Below are 18,325 nucleotides of genomic sequence, written 5' to 3'. Positions count from 1 at the left end.
ACAAGAAACGACCGGGGAAATGATCATCCAGGGTACTCCAGACAGGGATTTCCAACATGCGGCACTTCAACTCGAAGGCCCATCATTAGACAAAGTTTTGGACTTAGCATAAAGCTTCAAAGTGATCTGAGCATCAGGCAAGAAAATGAAGTGGATTGACATGGCAGCCATTAATGTAAACACACCCAAGCCAGCAGCAAATGGCCACACTAATGGCAATTTTGATGCAGCAACTGTACACGCAGGACTCCATATCATTAACCAACAACGTCCTCCACCCCGCTCGAGCCAATCAAACCGGTCTTGGATACCAAAACTATTGCCACCATGTCTGGATTGTTTTAAAGAACATCAACGTGAAGACTTTCCTGACAGATGGGCCTGTTTTCAAAACTGTTCTACCAATGGCCATTTAGCTTATGCATGTCATAAATCCCTGATGTTGGCCCAACACAGCAGATAGTTATTGCAACGGACGCATCTGATACAGGTGTCAGAGTGTCCTCACACACATGGAGGTGGATGGCTCTGAGCACCCTGTAGCCTACGCATCAATAACATTGACTGAACTCAATGCAGCTTCTCCAGAATAGAAAAAGAAGCACTGGCTATCATCTTCACATTAAAGAAGTTCCACGTTTTTGTTTATGGACCAAAGTTACACCTTGTCACAGTCCATAAACCACTGATCTTTTTGTTCAATCCAGCAGTGAGGATTCTAGACAGGACTGCTCACTACCTCTGGCAATGGACTTTATTTTTGGCATGCTACCAGTATGAGATTCACTTCTGCAACACAACTGAGAATGCCAATACTGATGCCCTATTCTGCCTTCCATGGGGACCTGATCCAGAGATCAACAAAGAAGAAATCCTGTGTTTTCACTTTGATGAAGAAGTAGATGCTGCCACAGATTCTTTTCCCATTACCAGCTCCCAGTTCGCATATGCAACTGGTAGAGACAAAGTACTCCAACAAGTCCAGAGTCACATACTTCATGGAAGGTCCGAACAACAACCTCCCAAGGGTTCAGCTGCATTCTGTAGTTCTTTAATGCCCACCAACAGCTCATGTTGATCGAAGGAGTAATTCTAATTGTTTCTGATTAGGGATATCCACGGGGAGTCATTCCTTAGTGGTCAGTGGGGTTATCCTGAACTAAACTCCTGGCTCATAGGTTTACTTACTGGCTGGGCATGAACTAGGAGATTGATTGACTCAGCCAAACATGTCCATCCTGCCAAATCCAGCAGGCAGCCCCACGACATTCACTTGCTTCTTGGCCACGATGTGCTCGCCCTTGGAAATGGATACACATTGATTTTGCCAAGCCAGTGTTTAACACCATATTCGAGACAGTGGTTGAAATTTACTCCCAATTTTCTTACATTGTCCGATGTAATGCCATGTCAGCCACAAACACCATCACAGCCTTAGAAAAAATTATTGCAATTGAAGGTCTGCCGGAAGAGCCTGTGACTGACAATGGTCCATAATTCTATAGCCAGGACTTTCATGGTTTCTGTGCCCAGCGTGGCATTCACCACATTCCAAGGCACCTCATCTATCCAAAATCGAGTGGAGAAGCCAAGAGGATGGTCCACACTTTCAAAACTCAGATGACGAAATACCTCCAGGATCACTCCACCAATGCATCATTAATTTTTTTTGAGCAGTTACATGTCAATACCTGTTGAAGACAAAAGTCCCGTGGAACTTCCCACAGACAGCAGCCCCAGACCCTCTTGCGCTTCCTCATGCCGACGCCATGGCCAGCAACACCACTGCCTGCTTCCAAGTCCCACCCTGGGACCTTGGGTGGGAGAAAGGATTTGACCGGCAACCAGCCTGAATTCCAGTAACAATTGTCCAGCACTGCACTTCATCAATCACTAGGCTTAGTATGTCAATGGACTTGAGATTTCCGCTGGAATTCTGCATTTCACTTGCACTTGCACTTCCTCGACATTGGTACGTTGTTGTTGTTGTGGTCTTCAGTCCTGAAACTGGTTTGATGCAGCTCTCCATGCTACTCTATCCTGTGCAAGCTTCTTCATCTCCCAGTACCTACTGCAACCTACATCCTTGTGAATCTGCTTAGTGTATTCATCTCTTGGTCTCCCTCTACGATTTTTACCCTCCACACTGCCCTCCAATACTAAATTGGTGATCTCTTGATGCCTCAGAACATGTCCTACCAACCGATCCCTTCTTCTGGTCAAGTTGTGCCACAAACTTCTCTTCTCCCCAATCCGATTCAATACTTCCTCATTAGTTATGTGATCTACCCATCTAATCTTCAGCATTCTTCTGTAACACCACATTTCGAAACCTTCTATTCTCTTCTTGTCCAAACTATTTATAGTCCATGATTCACTTCCATACATGGCTACACTCCATACAAATACTTTCAGAAATGACTTCCTGACACTTAAATCTATACCCGATGTTAACAAAATTCTCTTCTTCAGAAACGCTTTCCTTGCCATTGCCAGTCTACATTTTATATCCTCTCTACTTCGACCATCATCAGTTATTTTGCTCCCCAAATCTAATTCCCTCAGCATCACCCGACTTAATTCGACTATATTCCATTATCCTCATTTTGCTTTTGTTGATGTTCATCTTATATCCTCCTATCAAGGTATAACCACCATCAATTTATATAATTTTCCATAAAGTGTTCATCTACAACTTGGTGCTTGGTAATAGGATTATTTATAACAGTATTGTGTCAATATACAATAGAATGATGAAATATTTATTGTGTTATTCCTAGTTATAACAAGTTCCTGGATCACTGTTTTAATCCACGAATATGTCACAACTTGTGAAATTGGTACAACAACCACCAAATCATCAGTTAGGATGAATGGGTATAGACAGATGGTGTACAACACCAACATAATAGTGGTGACATTGGTGCCTGTTTCACCACATGTGCCATCTGGATTCTTCTCCCTGACACCTGTTTCTAAGAATTCCACAGATGAAAACTGGTGTTACACATGTCCATGGTTCTTGCAACTCACCTGGCCTCAATTTACATTGCTTTCTTCAAACCCAACATTTCATCTCAGTAACTATTCCTTTCTTCAGTCCCTTTTAGGTTTCTGTATATTTTATTTTGTGATCTGTCTATTTTTCTCTGCCTCCTATATTTACACATATAATGTACTTCGCTTTCAATTAACTCTTGTGCACTGTTTGGTTACTAATCTCTGCCTTGCTTATTTCTCTATCACCTTTAAGCTCTCAGGTTTTCAGATGACCAATAGGAAATGTGGGAAATGAGCCATGTGTGTGCTTGCTGCGAGGGGGCAGTGGGCTAGCAGGTAGGCAACTCCCACTTGTGATCAGTTTTCTGACAGAGCAGACACTCTCCCTTGTGTTCAACCTGTCTGCCTCTGACCTCACACACCAAGAGTGTCACACACATGTGCACCACCACCTCTAAGAGGTCATACAGCTTTAACTTACTCAACCACCTAGACTGGCACTTGTCCTTTACTCCCATCCCAGGATGTGCCCTACATAACCCACTGTTAAGAATATATCTACATTTTCTGTATTTCACTCTTTTATTTCAAACTGCCTCACTTCCAACACCCACACATTGCGCTCACGTCCTGAACACTATATTAGTCATCATCTCGGGAATATTCAGTATAGGAATTTATCCTTGGTAACAACATATCTGTCAAAATTTTTAGTGTTATGCTCAAAAATCCTATTCATCTACAGTTTGAACAGTTTGATGGGCAGTATTATATTTGGTATTATGTGAGTTATCTGCCACTGGAACATTTAGATTTTTTGTTAAACTATTCTTTCCATCTGTTGGCAAATTCATATCATTCTCTTGGAAAAGTGGTATTTCAGTATGTTAGCAACAGTCCAAAAAAATTTATATTTCCTGTTTTAAACATATTGCTGCTCTTGGGGAGGGGGGCAACCCTACTGAGTCTGTGGGATGGTTATTTTCATTCTCATGCAATTTGTAATTTCTATACTCTCTTTTTTTTCTTAAGGAGTTCCCTGGTCAGTTTCTGTTTCTCTTTAGAATAAATCAGTTTTTCTGTTGGTTTTTGCATAAATTTGTCCCTCATTAACTGTCCATTTTGATTAGTATTCAAGCAATCAATAACAAACCACGGCTTTTATAGTTGTAAACATGTCCTAATATTGAACTTTCTTTCACAACTGTCCAGACATTTTTATTATCATGATCTTCATTTTGAATTTTACTTTAAGACTGTGCATCTGATCTTCTTTAACATATTGTTCGGATATTTTTGGAGACATTAATTTCATTGGATTTAACTTAAGAGTACCATTTACTTCTTTATATAGAACTTGAATCTGGCCTTTACAAGAAAGTGATCTAAATTATGGTCTGCTTCCCTCTGACTTTTATATTTTGTCTGCAGTTATGGTGTTCTTGTACTTCAATTATTATACAGTCAATCTGATTTTTAGAAGTTCCAATTCTTGATTTCTATAAATGACAAAAATGTGCACTACTCCTTAGCAGAGGAAGTCATTCAATTGGCAAAATGATACTTTAGTGCATGGATCTCAGTGATATAAAACAGTATGAGGATAAACTGACAGAAATGTCAAAATATCTGGGGGTTGGCAATTGAAGAATGTACCTGACAGCAACAGAGCCAATAAGAAAATACATGGTTTTTAAATATTTTTTTAGCTGTGTGTGTGTGTGTGTGTGTGTGTGTGTGTGTGTGTGTGTAATAACTGACACAGAAAAAAAATCTTGATCTAAAATAGGGTTGAAATATACAGTTTACAGATTTACACAGGTGAACACAATGATACACAGTTATGATTACAAAAGAAACTTGCCTGTGAAACAGTTGATGTTCCATGACTGGAAGGTAGAACAACACGAGCTGGAAACAGTTGCGCTGTGCGAGTTGCTTCTCGTTCTGCATCACTTCCTCCAGCTTGTTCTTCACCTGTCACCCCAAAAGTACAGTCTTACCATTCAGTAAATGGATAATCAAACATTAGAAAAATAATAAAATTGTAAACAATGGAAACAGTAATTTCTTGCAGCAACCAAATATCACAGGTTCATGCCACAGTCTACCACAAAGTTTCAACAGCCATATAAATGTAAGTGTAATGAAATTACAAAACAGCACTCATATGCTTAATTTATCTGCTCTATGGTTGCCAGGCTACTAAAGAAATAGCTCCCTCTTCTTAGTTTTCAACAATACACATCACAAAAGGGGCCATGAATTCTTTTCAGTAGTAGAAGTTGCTGCCGGGATGTATCTCAATGGAGAAGATGCTTGTGTTTGTGTTAACATTTTTCTGAATCAGAAAAGTTACTCCTATCCAAAGCCTCACCTTCAGCCCTATACCCAACTTGAACCATGTTGGACTTTTCAAAGATCTTCTCTCTCATCTTCCAATACCTTCAATGGAAATGTTTCTTTGCCATCAATCCCTCCAACCAAAGCCAACCTAATCCCAATGTTAAACCCTGCCTCTCCCAGTTCATAACGCCATCTAAGCATGACTTCCTCCTCCCACATAACCATCCCCCAGTCACCTTCCAGGAATCCTTACCTCCGATATGGCCTCACAATGCATCCTCAAGTTTCTACCTAAGAACACAAACCTTTTAGCAGAAGAAAGGACAGCTGTAAACAGTCTCAAAACTGATCCTCACCTTATCATCCTACCTGCAGATAAAGCTTTCCCCACAACCTGGAAGAAGGTCTCTGCCAATTGTCTGACTCCTCCACTTATAAACTCTGAGAAAGTGGCTCCATCCCAGAAGTCCAGCAAAACCTTCAATCCCTGCTTAAATCTTACGGCCCTTCCCAGAACCTCTCTGCTGAATCTGTTTCCACCCTCTTCGCAATGACATCTCACATGATATTCTACATGCTCCCCAAAATTGAAAAACCCAAGAATCCTTGGCACTCCATTGCAATTGGTTGTCATACCCTCACTGAAAGAATTTTGGCTCTCACTGACTGACACCTCAAACCAATGCCCTAAATATAGCCTCCCATGTTGAAGATACCAACCACTTCCTTCACCGACTGTACACATACCCAACCAACCTCTTTACCGCCTGTATACGTACTTGTCACTGTTGACGCCACTTCCCTATACATCAACATCCCTCATGCCATGGCCTTGCTGCTACTGAACACAATCTCTCCCAAGGTCCTTCAAACTCTAAAACCACCATCTCATTCCTCATACACATCACTAACTTTATCCTAAAACACACCTACTTCTCTTCTGAAGACTAAGTATACAGACAAATCTGTGGCACGGCCATGGGCACCCTCAGGGCACCCTCTTATGCTAACCTGTTTATGGGCATGTAGAGGACACTTTCCTAGCCTCCCAAAACCTCAAACCCTTGGTCTCGTTCAGGTTCAGTGATGATATCTTCATGATCTGGACTCAGGGCCAAGACATCCTATCCTCATTCCTTCGCAGACCCAACACCTTCTCTCCCATTCCATTCACCTGGTCCTCCTCAACCCAGTGCCACATTCCTGGACCTCCTCCTCTCTGAAGGCTCCATCTACACCTCTGTCCAGATTAAACCCACCATCCACCAACAGTACCTGCATTTCAACAGCTGCTATTCCTTCCACACAAAAAACACTTCCATACAACCTGGCCACCTGTGAGTGCCATATCTGCAGTGACAAGAACTGCTTTGACCAGTACAATGAAGATCTCACACAGTCTTTCACAAACAGGCACTATCACCCAGACCAAGTCTGCAAAAAGATTTACCACACAGCATCCTCCCCCCCCCCCCCCCCCCCACACACACACACATATCCCCAGTCCTCCCACTACCCTTAAGAACCACTAAAAAGGAGCACTCCCTTTAAAATCCAGTATAAGCCCAGATTTGAACAACTGAATCACATCCTTCATCAGGGCTCTGAAATGACAGACATTCTACATAAGATCCTTCCCACCACTCATAAAGCACCAAAGTCCTTCCATAAGCCACTCCCAATCTCAAGGATCATACCTGTGTGGAAGATTCAGTGCAAGACCTGCCCAATGCACCAAGCCAGCACTTCCTATTCCAGTCCCGTCCCAGGCTTATCCTATCCCATCGGAGACTGGCCCAGCGATGAAAACAGTCATTTCATAGGCCAGCTGTGCTGACACATGTTGGTATGACTGCCAAACAGCTGTCCACCAGGATGACTGTCCACCAGGATGACTGGCCACTGCCAAACTGCAGCCAAAAGCAAAGCAGACTACCTTGTGGCACAAAATGCAGCTGAACATAACATGCTTGATTTCAACAGCTGCTTCAGAACCTGGACCATCTATATCCTCCCCTTCACCAGCAGATTTTCTGAAATGTGCAGATGGGAGTTATCCTTACAACACATTCTCTGCTCTTAACATTATCTCAGCCTCAACCTATGATAACCTACTGTCTCCACACCCTCCACTCAACAGGTTCCACTCCCTCTGTCCTCTCACCTGCTCCCAGTTCACTTCCCCTTACACTCACTGTGTGCTGCTCTCTGCTAACACACCCAACAGTCTTTCAGTCTTTACCCCTCTCTTCTCCTCTGAAGCTGTGTTCCGTTTCTGGTGACCTACCCTTCAACAGAATCCAAAACCATAATCTTCCTATTTTTCTTCTTCCTTTTATTGGTAGATTGTCCTTTTGGCTCATTTATGTCATCTGATATTATGTCATGATATGTGACAATATGTTACAGTAGTTTAACATACTGTACTTCTCCACTCCTGAGGTAACTGCTCTAAGTAGCAATGTCCAATGATAAGCTGTCTGTTACAATGAGTAGAGTACTAGTGCGCAACCCCATAACTGAGTGCAAGGTCCCTGTTATTTGCTCAAGGAATTACTGAACACAAAACAAAGATGGGGTGATGGGAGTTTAGTCCTTTGAAGGAACCGCTCTACCTTATGATAAAAGACGTTATGAACTACAATGTGTATTGTGCTGTTAATATCCCATTCAGTGGTAACTGTTAAGCAGACACAGTTAATTTTATGGATGTTACTGCATCTTATCATGCCATCCAAAATTACAGTAATTCAATTATTTGGATTAGTGGTGCCAGTTAAGGACTTGCACACATGAACAAGTACAGTGTGACACAGGTCTCAGAAGTTACACATTAATATGTGTTTTGACTTAGCCTTCTCAGTATATATTTCATTTTGAAACCGAGGGTATATACTGTCTTCACAGTTTAATAAAAGAAGTCAAGACCCCAATTCATTGTAACATACTATGTTTCAACCCTATCTCAAACTTACTGAATCACTTGGAGCATTTGCAATAATAGAATGCTAACACCACCAGCAAACTCAGCTCATGACTCCTACAATTTACACAACACACACACAGACAGAACTTCCTGAGCTGCCAGAGATAACATCACATGCAATACTAATAAGAATGTGACCTTTAAGGAATGCAATGGAAGCTGTAAGCTCGATTCATGATTGGTGAACAGTGCTGTCCACTAACCTGCGATTGATGCATGGGTAGTTCTAAGCCCAGCTGGAGAAACAGAGACAGATGGGCCAGGGGATACTCTTGAGCCTAAGCCTTTCGTGCGAGAACTGCTTGCTGAACTAGAGACCAATCCATGCTGTTTACCAGATTGTTTACTCCTTTGCCGTCGACGACGTTCTTCTAAACGCTGCTGCAGTTGCACTCCTTGTCGACCTGCTGTGGGAAAACATATTTAATGTGAATAATAAAAGTTTAAGTAAATTTAATCAATTAAATATCAAACAACTCAGGATGACACTTTTTATATGAAAATCTTTGGGTAGAACTTCATGTCTAATGATAATTAATTTATAGGAATAAAACTAATTTAATTCAAACTTTCCAAACCACTTCTCATAACGTGAAAGGTATAATTATGTAGGGATTACATTACTGTTTTGAAAAGTTCAGATTACTGCATACAGAATGAAGACATAACAATAATGTTCTTTCACGTTCAAAACTTTTTTCACCAAATTGCAAACTATTTAAATAATGTGCATAAATAGTTTTAATTTATCCATAATTGATGTGAGTAATCTTAATTATAAGAATATACATTTGACAGAGATTAAAATCTAAAAACACATAATAATATCAAACTTAAGTTTATTTTATCTTTGGAAGTTAGGATCAGAGATAGTTTGTATGAACAGATGTTATAACAGAGTGATTTAATGAAAATATTGCTCTGATATAGTGCTCAATACATTTATGGGATGCAGTACTTAAAGGTATTACACAGACTGTAATACACTGTCACAAAGGGACTTTCTCTTTCGCAGTTTCCTGCAACCGAAACTTTCACACAGCCATGTAGCACATAAAAATTGCATGGTAAACCTTGTATCCATTTCTTAAGTTAAAACTGTGGACAACAGGCTTACACAATCTGCTTGACTTAGTAAAACTGGATTAAATGGACTAACAGCATCTTTTATGATGCCAGTAATCATATTTGCTGCTTGCCACTTATTTTAAACTCCTAGACAATTACATAACTAATTTAACAATGGAATAGTGTTACGATATTTTACTGTGAGTATAATGGAGAAATCTTCACACCTGAGACATAGTTTTCATTACTGCATACCCGAGACATAGTTTTCATTACTGTCCTATATATCAATCAAATGTGCCAAGAAACACAAGAAAGGCACAATCATTTTGGAAATACAGGTCATCTAAAAGGAGCAAAGAATGTTTTTTATTAATGCCAAAGGTGTAGAAAACTGAGAGAAACATCTCTGATGGAAAAGAACATTGTTTGGCAAGGGGGGAAAGTTCTGATCATCACCTCCAAAGATAAGATCTAGCCTCATCATACCAGCTAGATCACCTGCTCCACTTGGACCTAGGATGGCTAGTTCTGAATTGTCCACATTCTCTCGCGCACATATGCGGCAACAGCCACATTCAGCACAACCAGAGTCTCCCTCACCACAACCACATTCTCTGAAAGAATACCAAATACATCACACCAATGCCACTTATAGAAATATCATTGTAGTACATAACTGTTTTAATACAGTAGAAATCTACCTATAAAAGAACTCTATTTTTCCACATTTTGGTAATTTTACTGAAACAAGTGAAATTTAAGAGTGTTAATTTAACTAAACCAGAATGTTTCTGCTTAAAATAATAACAATTTAATCAATCATATGTAACAAATATCAGATAAATGAATCAAAAAATACTAAGTTCTAATTTACATACAAATTTTAAAAATCAGTTTACTTTTCTCCAGTTTTTAGTGGATATAGTTGCACTCACTTCCATTTAAATTAGTTCTCATTATGGTAGGAATTCCATTATTTTTCACAAATACCATGGCCTTGTTCATCAATAATCAGATCTAGTGCTGCTACATAGTTTTCACATTGGGTGAAGCAGTAAGCTTCCCATTGTGCACGGTTCGTAGGAATACAATCATATAGCGACATTTGTAACAGTTTGTGTTTTTTATTCATAAAATGAAATTATTTTACGAAACTGCACACAGTAGTGTTTCAACAAATTTACTTCATCAGAAGTTTGTTGGAATATTGGATTAAGACAATCCTGTAATGCAGCTGATAAGCCAGAGGATTTCTTTACCAAATTGTGCTGAGAAAACTTGTGTTCTCAGCCAGTCAAATATTCATAAAACAAGCAATGTCTTGGAGAATGACCAGGTCAGCCTCGAACTACTGACGTCGAGTTTTGTGCATTTTTCAATTTGGTTACTGAATGAGTTCAATCCACTTTTTCCACATGGTACTCTCTCTGTAATGTTAATTCCATGGCAATCATCATCCAATCTTAGTTACAGCAAAGTTACAATGTCTAAATATAAAGTTCACTAACCACCAACAGTCCCTGGATTTTGAAAGCTGCCACCCCTTCCATGCCAAAACATTGCTCCCCTACAACTTCACCACACATGAAAAGCATATCTGCAGTGATGAGAAATCCCTTTCCCAGTATACTGAAGGGCTCGCACAGACCTTCACAGGCAGACTGGCACTACCACACCCCTCCTCCCTCCATACTTAGTCCGCAAACTGATTTCCCACACAATATCCCCCCCGTCTTCTAATCCTCCAACCACTCCCCATGAATCAGGTGCAAAAGAATACCCACCTCATTCCCCAGTACCAACCCAGATTGAAACAATTGAATTGCGCCTTTCAACAGTGAGTTTGATTATCTATCATCATGCCCAGGTAAGGAACATCCTATCTAAGCTCCTTCCCACCCCTCTGAAAGTGGTATCCCTTCTCTATGCCACTCTCATTCCCAACACGTTGTCCTAGTAGCCATAACCTTACAGAAGATCCACGTGCGAGACCAGTAGGATTTACCTATCCAGCACATCTGACATCAGTTCTGTTGTCAGTTTATCCTACACCATCAGAAGCAGGACCACTTGCAGAAGCAGTCACTTCATGTATCAGCTCTGCTGCACCTTCTGCACAACAATATATATGGGCATGACCACTAATTAGCTGTCCATTGGAATGAATGGCCACTGCCAAACTGTGGCCAAAAGCAGAAGCAACCATTCAGTGGCAGAACTCGCTGCAAAGCACAACATGATCAAGTTTAATGGCCGCTTCATAACCAGCGCCAGCTATATCCTTCCCTCTATCACCAGCTTTTCTGAACTACGCAGATGGGAGTTAACTTTACAGTACATCCTTCATTCCCGTAACCCTCTTGTCCTAGGTCTCCATCAACCCACTGTTCCCACATCCCCCACCCTGCAGTTATCCTTTCTGTACTGTCTGCCATCAGGTTCTCCTAAATGGCAGGCAGCACCGCATAACAGCCATGCTATAAGGGAAACAAACTGACAGCCAAACAGGCGAAGACATCAGGTAAACTCGCCGAAGATTCCAGTCAATTAATAGGAACCTTTCCTTGCAGAGGTCGCCGCGACATATCCGGCCACAGATTCCTACGCCGGGTTGCTATTGGCTCCAGCTCACTACATAGGCCCGGCCGGCCGAAGGCAGACCAGTCTTCGTCCGCATCTAGTGGCAACCGCTATAGCAGAGTCTCCGAGAAGATATCACCGAAGCCGCTGTATTGCACCGCCGATCAAAGTACCAGCTGACCGAGAGGAACCACATCTCCGGCTAGATTGACGGATGTCTACATCTATTGTACAGCCAGCTATTGTATTGTAGAAGAAGTTACGTTCAATAAACTGTTGGAGAACACGACACTTTCCTCTCTCATGTCACAACCTCCCAATCCATGCTTCCATGCCACAATCATCGCTCACTGCATGAATTCTCTGACTCCAATGTCTGTGTGTGCACCTTCCATCCCTTCTTCCTGCATTCCTATCTTGCACACCTGCTGCCTACCTCTGAGCTGCTAGCTACCCATCCCCAGCACCACTCCTGCCTCCCGACTCTGTCTCCTTTGATCCACCACACCCGACCCAACCCTTCACACAGTCCATCTGCTGAATTGCAATCCCGGCAGCATTGCATGTCTAGCTAGCACAAGGTAGGACTCTAGCTTGTCAAAGGATTTCTTCTGAAAACTAAAGAAGTTTTCATTCTCTCTCATGTGCCTGTCAACAACTGAATGCCTCTGCTATTCTGTGAGTAGGCTCCTTTACTCAATGTCTAGACTCTTACACCCCTGTTGAGCACAAATCAGTGAGGGACCTATCATGCAGTTTTTTTCAACTCATTTCTCAGAATATGGAACACTGATTTTCATGGAATCCCTATAGCTTTAGAACTTTTCTCACATGTTGCATGTTGATGAAATAATTTCACTGCGGAGCTCTGCTATATTTTTTGTTACAATATAGCTCATTACCTACAGCCATCTCAACTTAACATTTATACTCCACTAGGCATTACACAGTGTGTCGTGGAGGATACATAGTAAAACAAAATTATGTCCCATTCTTTGTATTCCATTTGTGGTGGGTATATATTCAGAACAGTCATTGGTACCCCTCTGTATAAGATTGAATTTCTCTAATTTTACCATCATGGTCATTACAGTAGGTGTAACCTATTGCCGGAGAGTACACAGTATTACCATCATAGTTTGTAGTTATGACACTGTGAACTCTCCATCCCATGCTACAAGTGCACCTCAGACAGATGGTACTATTACCTGAAAATTACTGGAAAAATCAGTGACTCTGACTGCCTCCCTATCTGTAGGTTCCTACAGATGTTTTCCCCACAAAACAAACCCTCTGAGGCAGCTATCATGTAGTTTTCGTGGAGTAGCAACTGACAACATAGAAGAAGAACACACACTGTAGACCACTAGACATATTCTGAAAAAGCTCTTCAGAATCATATAATGTGATCAAGCCCTTTACAAAAGCTGTGTATGTAGTAATAAGTCCTAGTTTTCCACTCACTGCTCAGTCTCAGAGTCCACACTTACCATCAGTTTAGAAATGTGTGGAGAAGTTGCTAATCATGTCAGCAAAATTCATTTAACATCTTGCCATAAAGTGGTTTCTTGAAAACATGAAATTCAATTCAAGTTTCTTAACATGAAAAGAATCTGACACCTACTAGACAAAATTTAAATTTTGAAACTCAGCAGATTCTTTCTAAGTCCATCTGCTAAGCTAGATCACTCATAGCATTCCCATCTGCATCTCAGCCATGACCTGATAATGTTTTAATGTTCAGGGATCTTTTTGTGAGTGAAGCTCAGTGATAGTATCACCCAAGTCTGCAAAATATAGGCACAGGAATGCTTTAAAGATGCAGTAAGGTTGGCTGTTGGCTCTGAAAGGGCTTGTACAGACTTAATTTCAGCTAGAGTAATAACTTTACATTTTTTAAATTACTACACATCACAACAAATTTCTATGCATTATAATACATCAAAATATCTATACCGAGGGTTTAAAATGACGGATATTTAATCTAAACAGGTTTTTAAATATTTTGTGAAAATCATTAACTTTATCACAACTTGGTCAAATGGAAAGATATTTCTGAGTAAGCATGCTGTATATGAAAGAAACATTATTCCAGAATGAAATTTTCACTCTGCAGCAGAGTGTGCACTGATATGAAACTTCCTGGAAGATTAAAACTGTGTGCTGGTGGACCGAGACTCGAACTCGGGACCTTTGCCTTTTGCCGGCAAGTGCTCTACCATCTGAGCCACCCAAGCATGACTCACACCCCATCACACAGTTTTAATCTGCCAGGAAGTTTTATATCAGCACACATTTTGCTGCAGAGTGAAAATTTCATTCTGAAAACATACCCCAGGCTGCGGCAAGCCATGTCTTGGCAATATCCTTTCTTCCAGGGGTGCTAGTTCTGCAGCATCGCAGGAGAGCTTCTGTGAAGTTTGGAAGGTAGGAGACGAGGTAGTGGTGGAAATAAAGCTGTGTGGATGGGGCGTGAGTTGTGCTTCGGTAGCTCAGATGGTAGAGCACCTGCCCATGAAAGGCAAAGGTCCCGAGTTCGAATCTCGGTCCAGCACACAGTTTCAATCTGCCAGGAAGTTTCAGAAACATTATTGTGGAGTTGCAGTTCTCTAATGTCATTCCCTAGCAGTTCATAAACTCATTTCTGTCTGGTGTTCCAAATAAATCATTATTTTGTCATGTTACATTGTTGGTTCTGTGTGTTTTATAATGACTTCAGACAAAATACCTATTTTTTCACCTGGCCCAGCACTTCTATAATCAACATTGGCAGATGAATAAAAAGCAATGATTTTGTCAACTCAAACTGTCATTTTAAAACAAAAATCTTCATTTCTTTCCAGTTATTCTACCAATCTACCACTGATGAAATTCCAATACCAAATTCAACAACAATAGTTTTCAATAATTCTCCTTTGTCCATCTTATCCAGTGCAACTACCTTTTTGTCCATGGGAACTACCACCTTCTATCTTGTTTATGTCATTATACACTTGCAACAAATGGGACAATACAGTACTGGCTAATTTGGTAAGTGATACTGTGCCAAAATCCACGTATGGTGGTTTGACTTTAATTTTTAATCTTCATTGTCATCAGCTGTTGCAGCTATATCTTGCAGAGTATCAAATAACATGCAGTTAGTGTACTAAAGAAAAAAAAGGAAAAATCCATTCTGGATGAACTGGAGATCTACATCAATGAGGGATGGATAAGCATGGTTCTGCCAAAGAATAAAGGAAGGAAGGAAGATTAGAGTTCAATGTGCTGTTGACAATGCAGTTGTTAAATATGGAGCACAAGCTCAAATTAAAACAGGATGGAGGAAATCATTCATGCCCCTTCCAAAAGCAAGGCAGCTGGAGCAATTAAGTGAAATGATGGAAACCTAAATCCGTATAGTTGGACATGGATTTGAACCATTGCCCTCCAGTGTGCTAACTGCTGCACCACCTCACTAGGTTACTATAAAGCATTTTGTTCAGGATGAGTAGTAGTGGGATGTGGTGTCATGAAGGAGAATACCAAATCATTCAATCATGCAGCAATTGCACATAACAACTTCACAGAAATCATGAGTTTCAAGTCAGAAGAGTGGCAAACACGGACTCTGATCATTATCTCACCAAAAGCAAAATCAGACCGACATCAAATAGTATGAATTAGATGACCATGGTGATATCAAAGGAAGGAGGAAGAGATAACCACAAGTTGGGACAAACTCAAAGAGAAGAAAATTCCTCTAATCAAAAGGAATGGACATCCATTGTGGAATGACACATGCAACAAAGCAACTGTGAACAAGAAAACAGCATAAAACAAAGAGAACAGTGGCAAAATAGAAGTCAATCTGACCCAAGGTATGTAGAGGTAAGAAAACAAATGGCAAGAGGCATCAGGAGAGTCAAAAGAGAATACAAAAAGAATCATTTAAAAGAAACAGAAGAAGATTTATGAAACTATAATACTGGATACTGTTACAATACATTTAAAGCCCCAATTGCGGAATGCCGACCATAAAATCTATGCTAAAAAAGGGCTGGAGAACTGGCATTGAACAACAAAGAGAACTGTGAGACACTGGTGAAGTACTTAAGTGAACTACTGAATTGTCCTGAGGTTCCCAAAGAGGCAAGACATCAAGAGAAATTTTGAGTCAAAAGTACCAGATGAATTGGAAATCAGGAAACGAATCACAAAACTGGAAAACAAGAGGACATCAAGAGAAGATTGCACCATAGGTGAACTACTAAAGGAAGATGGGCCGAATACCATCAAAGAAATAAGAAATATCGTAAAGACATAAGTGAGACCGAAGTAAAACCAGAAGATGAGGAAACTGCAGATATACATTGTCTATATAAGAAAAGGAATAGGACCAATGTTAATGATTACAGAGGGATGCTTTTACTGCCAGTCAAGTACAACATTCTATCACAATGCCTATTGAACAGTACACAGTTCCAACTGGAAAACAAGATAGAGAATACATAGCAAGCTTCTGGTTGGGAAGGTCCTGTGGTAAACAGGTAGTCTATTTAAAGACAGTCCAGAGAGGCCACATTATGAGAAGCAGAAAGATCTCGTGCACCTTTATGGATTTCAAGAAGGCATACAACTCTATAGGTAGACTATCACTGATCAAAAACTGGAAGAAAGGAGTCTTGATGAGAAGACAGTGAACCTTATCAAATGACGCTAATAAACACCAAATTCAATATTAAATTCCTGGGAGAGTTATCAGAGCCTTTTGAGAGTAGACTATGAAAGTGACATTATTCAACATACTATTACAAAGGTGTCAGGGACTGGGAAAAAGAATTAAAATACAGAGACTTTATAAACCAATCAGGCTGGGAAGGAAAACCAAAGGATTTGATATTGGCTGACCGGCATTCACAAACTACCTTGCAGTACTTACAGACAACGTGGAAACTGAAGTAAAGCAAATTGGGGACAGGAAAGAGAATGCTAAAATGGTTGGATTGCAGATCTCCTTTGAGAAAACAGAATACATGCCAAACCAAAAGGATGCACCAAAAAAGATTCTGACAAAATATGGCGAGATAAAGAGAATTCAAAAATTCATATATCTTGGGTAGATGACACAGCAAATGGGATAGAGGAAGGCACTTATGAACAGAGAAATCAAAAGATAACTACAGCATTCTGGAAAACTGGAAACTTCTACTATATATCATGCCTATTACACACGGAAAAGTGAAATATCACAATACTGTCATCAAGAAGAAACCTTATACATATCAGAAATGTTGGCCATAACTCAGAAAGGTGCACAAGAAAATATCAATAAACTAGAAACAAGAATCATCAGAAAAATACATAGGGCCCAATAAGACAGGAGGGCTACAGATCGTCAAGTAGACAAGAAAACAAACAGATATGTAACATGAAGAAATGTCGGCTGAAATTTTACAGGCATATCAATACAATTTCAGATCCCCAACAAACTAAACAAGTCTTGGAGAAAACATTAAGAAAATGAAGGGTACCACTGAAGTCAGAAGGACGCTGGCATAACAGACACAGTTTTACGAGACAGGCAAAGATTCAATCACAAAGTATTCAAGTCCTAAGTGAGCTAGCATGTTAATAAACTCCAGAATGAGACGAAGTACTGGCAGAAGTAAAGCTGTGAGGATGGGTCGTGAGTCATGCTCGGGTAGCTCAGTCGGTAGAGCACTTTCCCGCAAAAAGTAAAGGTACTGAGTTCGAGTCTCGATCTGGCACACAGTTTCAATCTGCCAGGATGTTTCAGGTCAATAAATTCAAGAAAGAAGGAACCTGATCCAAAGAAAGGAAGAAAATGCATAATGAAAGGCTGATAGAAGTGTGGCAGCTGTGAAAATCTCATATCAAGTATGAACTTCTGATGGTCCTATGGAAGCCTATGTGTGTGTAACAATACAGTGAGGTGAAATAAGTCATGGGATGTCTTCTAATATAGTGCAGCAGCTTGACTTGGCATGAACTCAACAAGTCACTGGAAGTCCCCTGCAGAAATATTAAGCCATGCTGCCTCTGTAGCAGTCCATGATTGTGGAAGTGTTGCCAGTGTAGGATTTTGTGCACAAACTGACCTTTCAATTATGCCCCATAAATGTTCAATGGGGTCCATAATGGGTGACCTGGATGGTCAAATCATTCGTTCGAGTTGTCTGGAATGTTCTTCCAAACACTTGCAAATAACTGTGGCTGGGTGACATGATACACTGTCATCCATAAAAATTCCATTGTTGTTTAGGAACATGAGTCCATTCCATGCAAACACAAGTCACACCTTTACAAAGCCACCACCAATTTGTACAGTGCCTTGTTGAC

At 40.5% G+C, this 18,325-nt stretch overlaps 1 protein-coding gene across 1 annotated transcript in view; it reads right to left on the bottom strand.

The window, feature by feature from the left end:
* Positions 1-18,325, bottom strand: part of LOC126267346 (E3 ubiquitin-protein ligase MYCBP2) — a 1,244,949-nt gene that overhangs the window by 1,105,236 nt on the left and 121,388 nt on the right. Inside the window, exons 13-15 of the mRNA XM_049972469.1 lie at positions 9,890-10,017; positions 8,536-8,739; positions 4,865-4,977 (exon numbers count right to left, since the gene is read on the bottom strand). Of these exons, the coding sequence (XP_049828426.1) occupies positions 4,865-4,977; positions 8,536-8,739; positions 9,890-10,017 (445 nt within the window). The remainder of the gene's footprint in view (positions 1-4,864; positions 4,978-8,535; positions 8,740-9,889; positions 10,018-18,325) is intronic.

The sequence above is a fragment of the Schistocerca gregaria genome, chromosome 4 (assembly GCF_023897955.1).
Source record: "Schistocerca gregaria isolate iqSchGreg1 chromosome 4, iqSchGreg1.2, whole genome shotgun sequence".
NCBI lineage: Eukaryota > Metazoa > Arthropoda > Insecta > Orthoptera > Acrididae > Schistocerca > Schistocerca gregaria.
The sequence above is the reverse complement of the archived record's forward strand: the minus strand, read 5'-3'. Positions and strand labels throughout refer to the sequence as shown.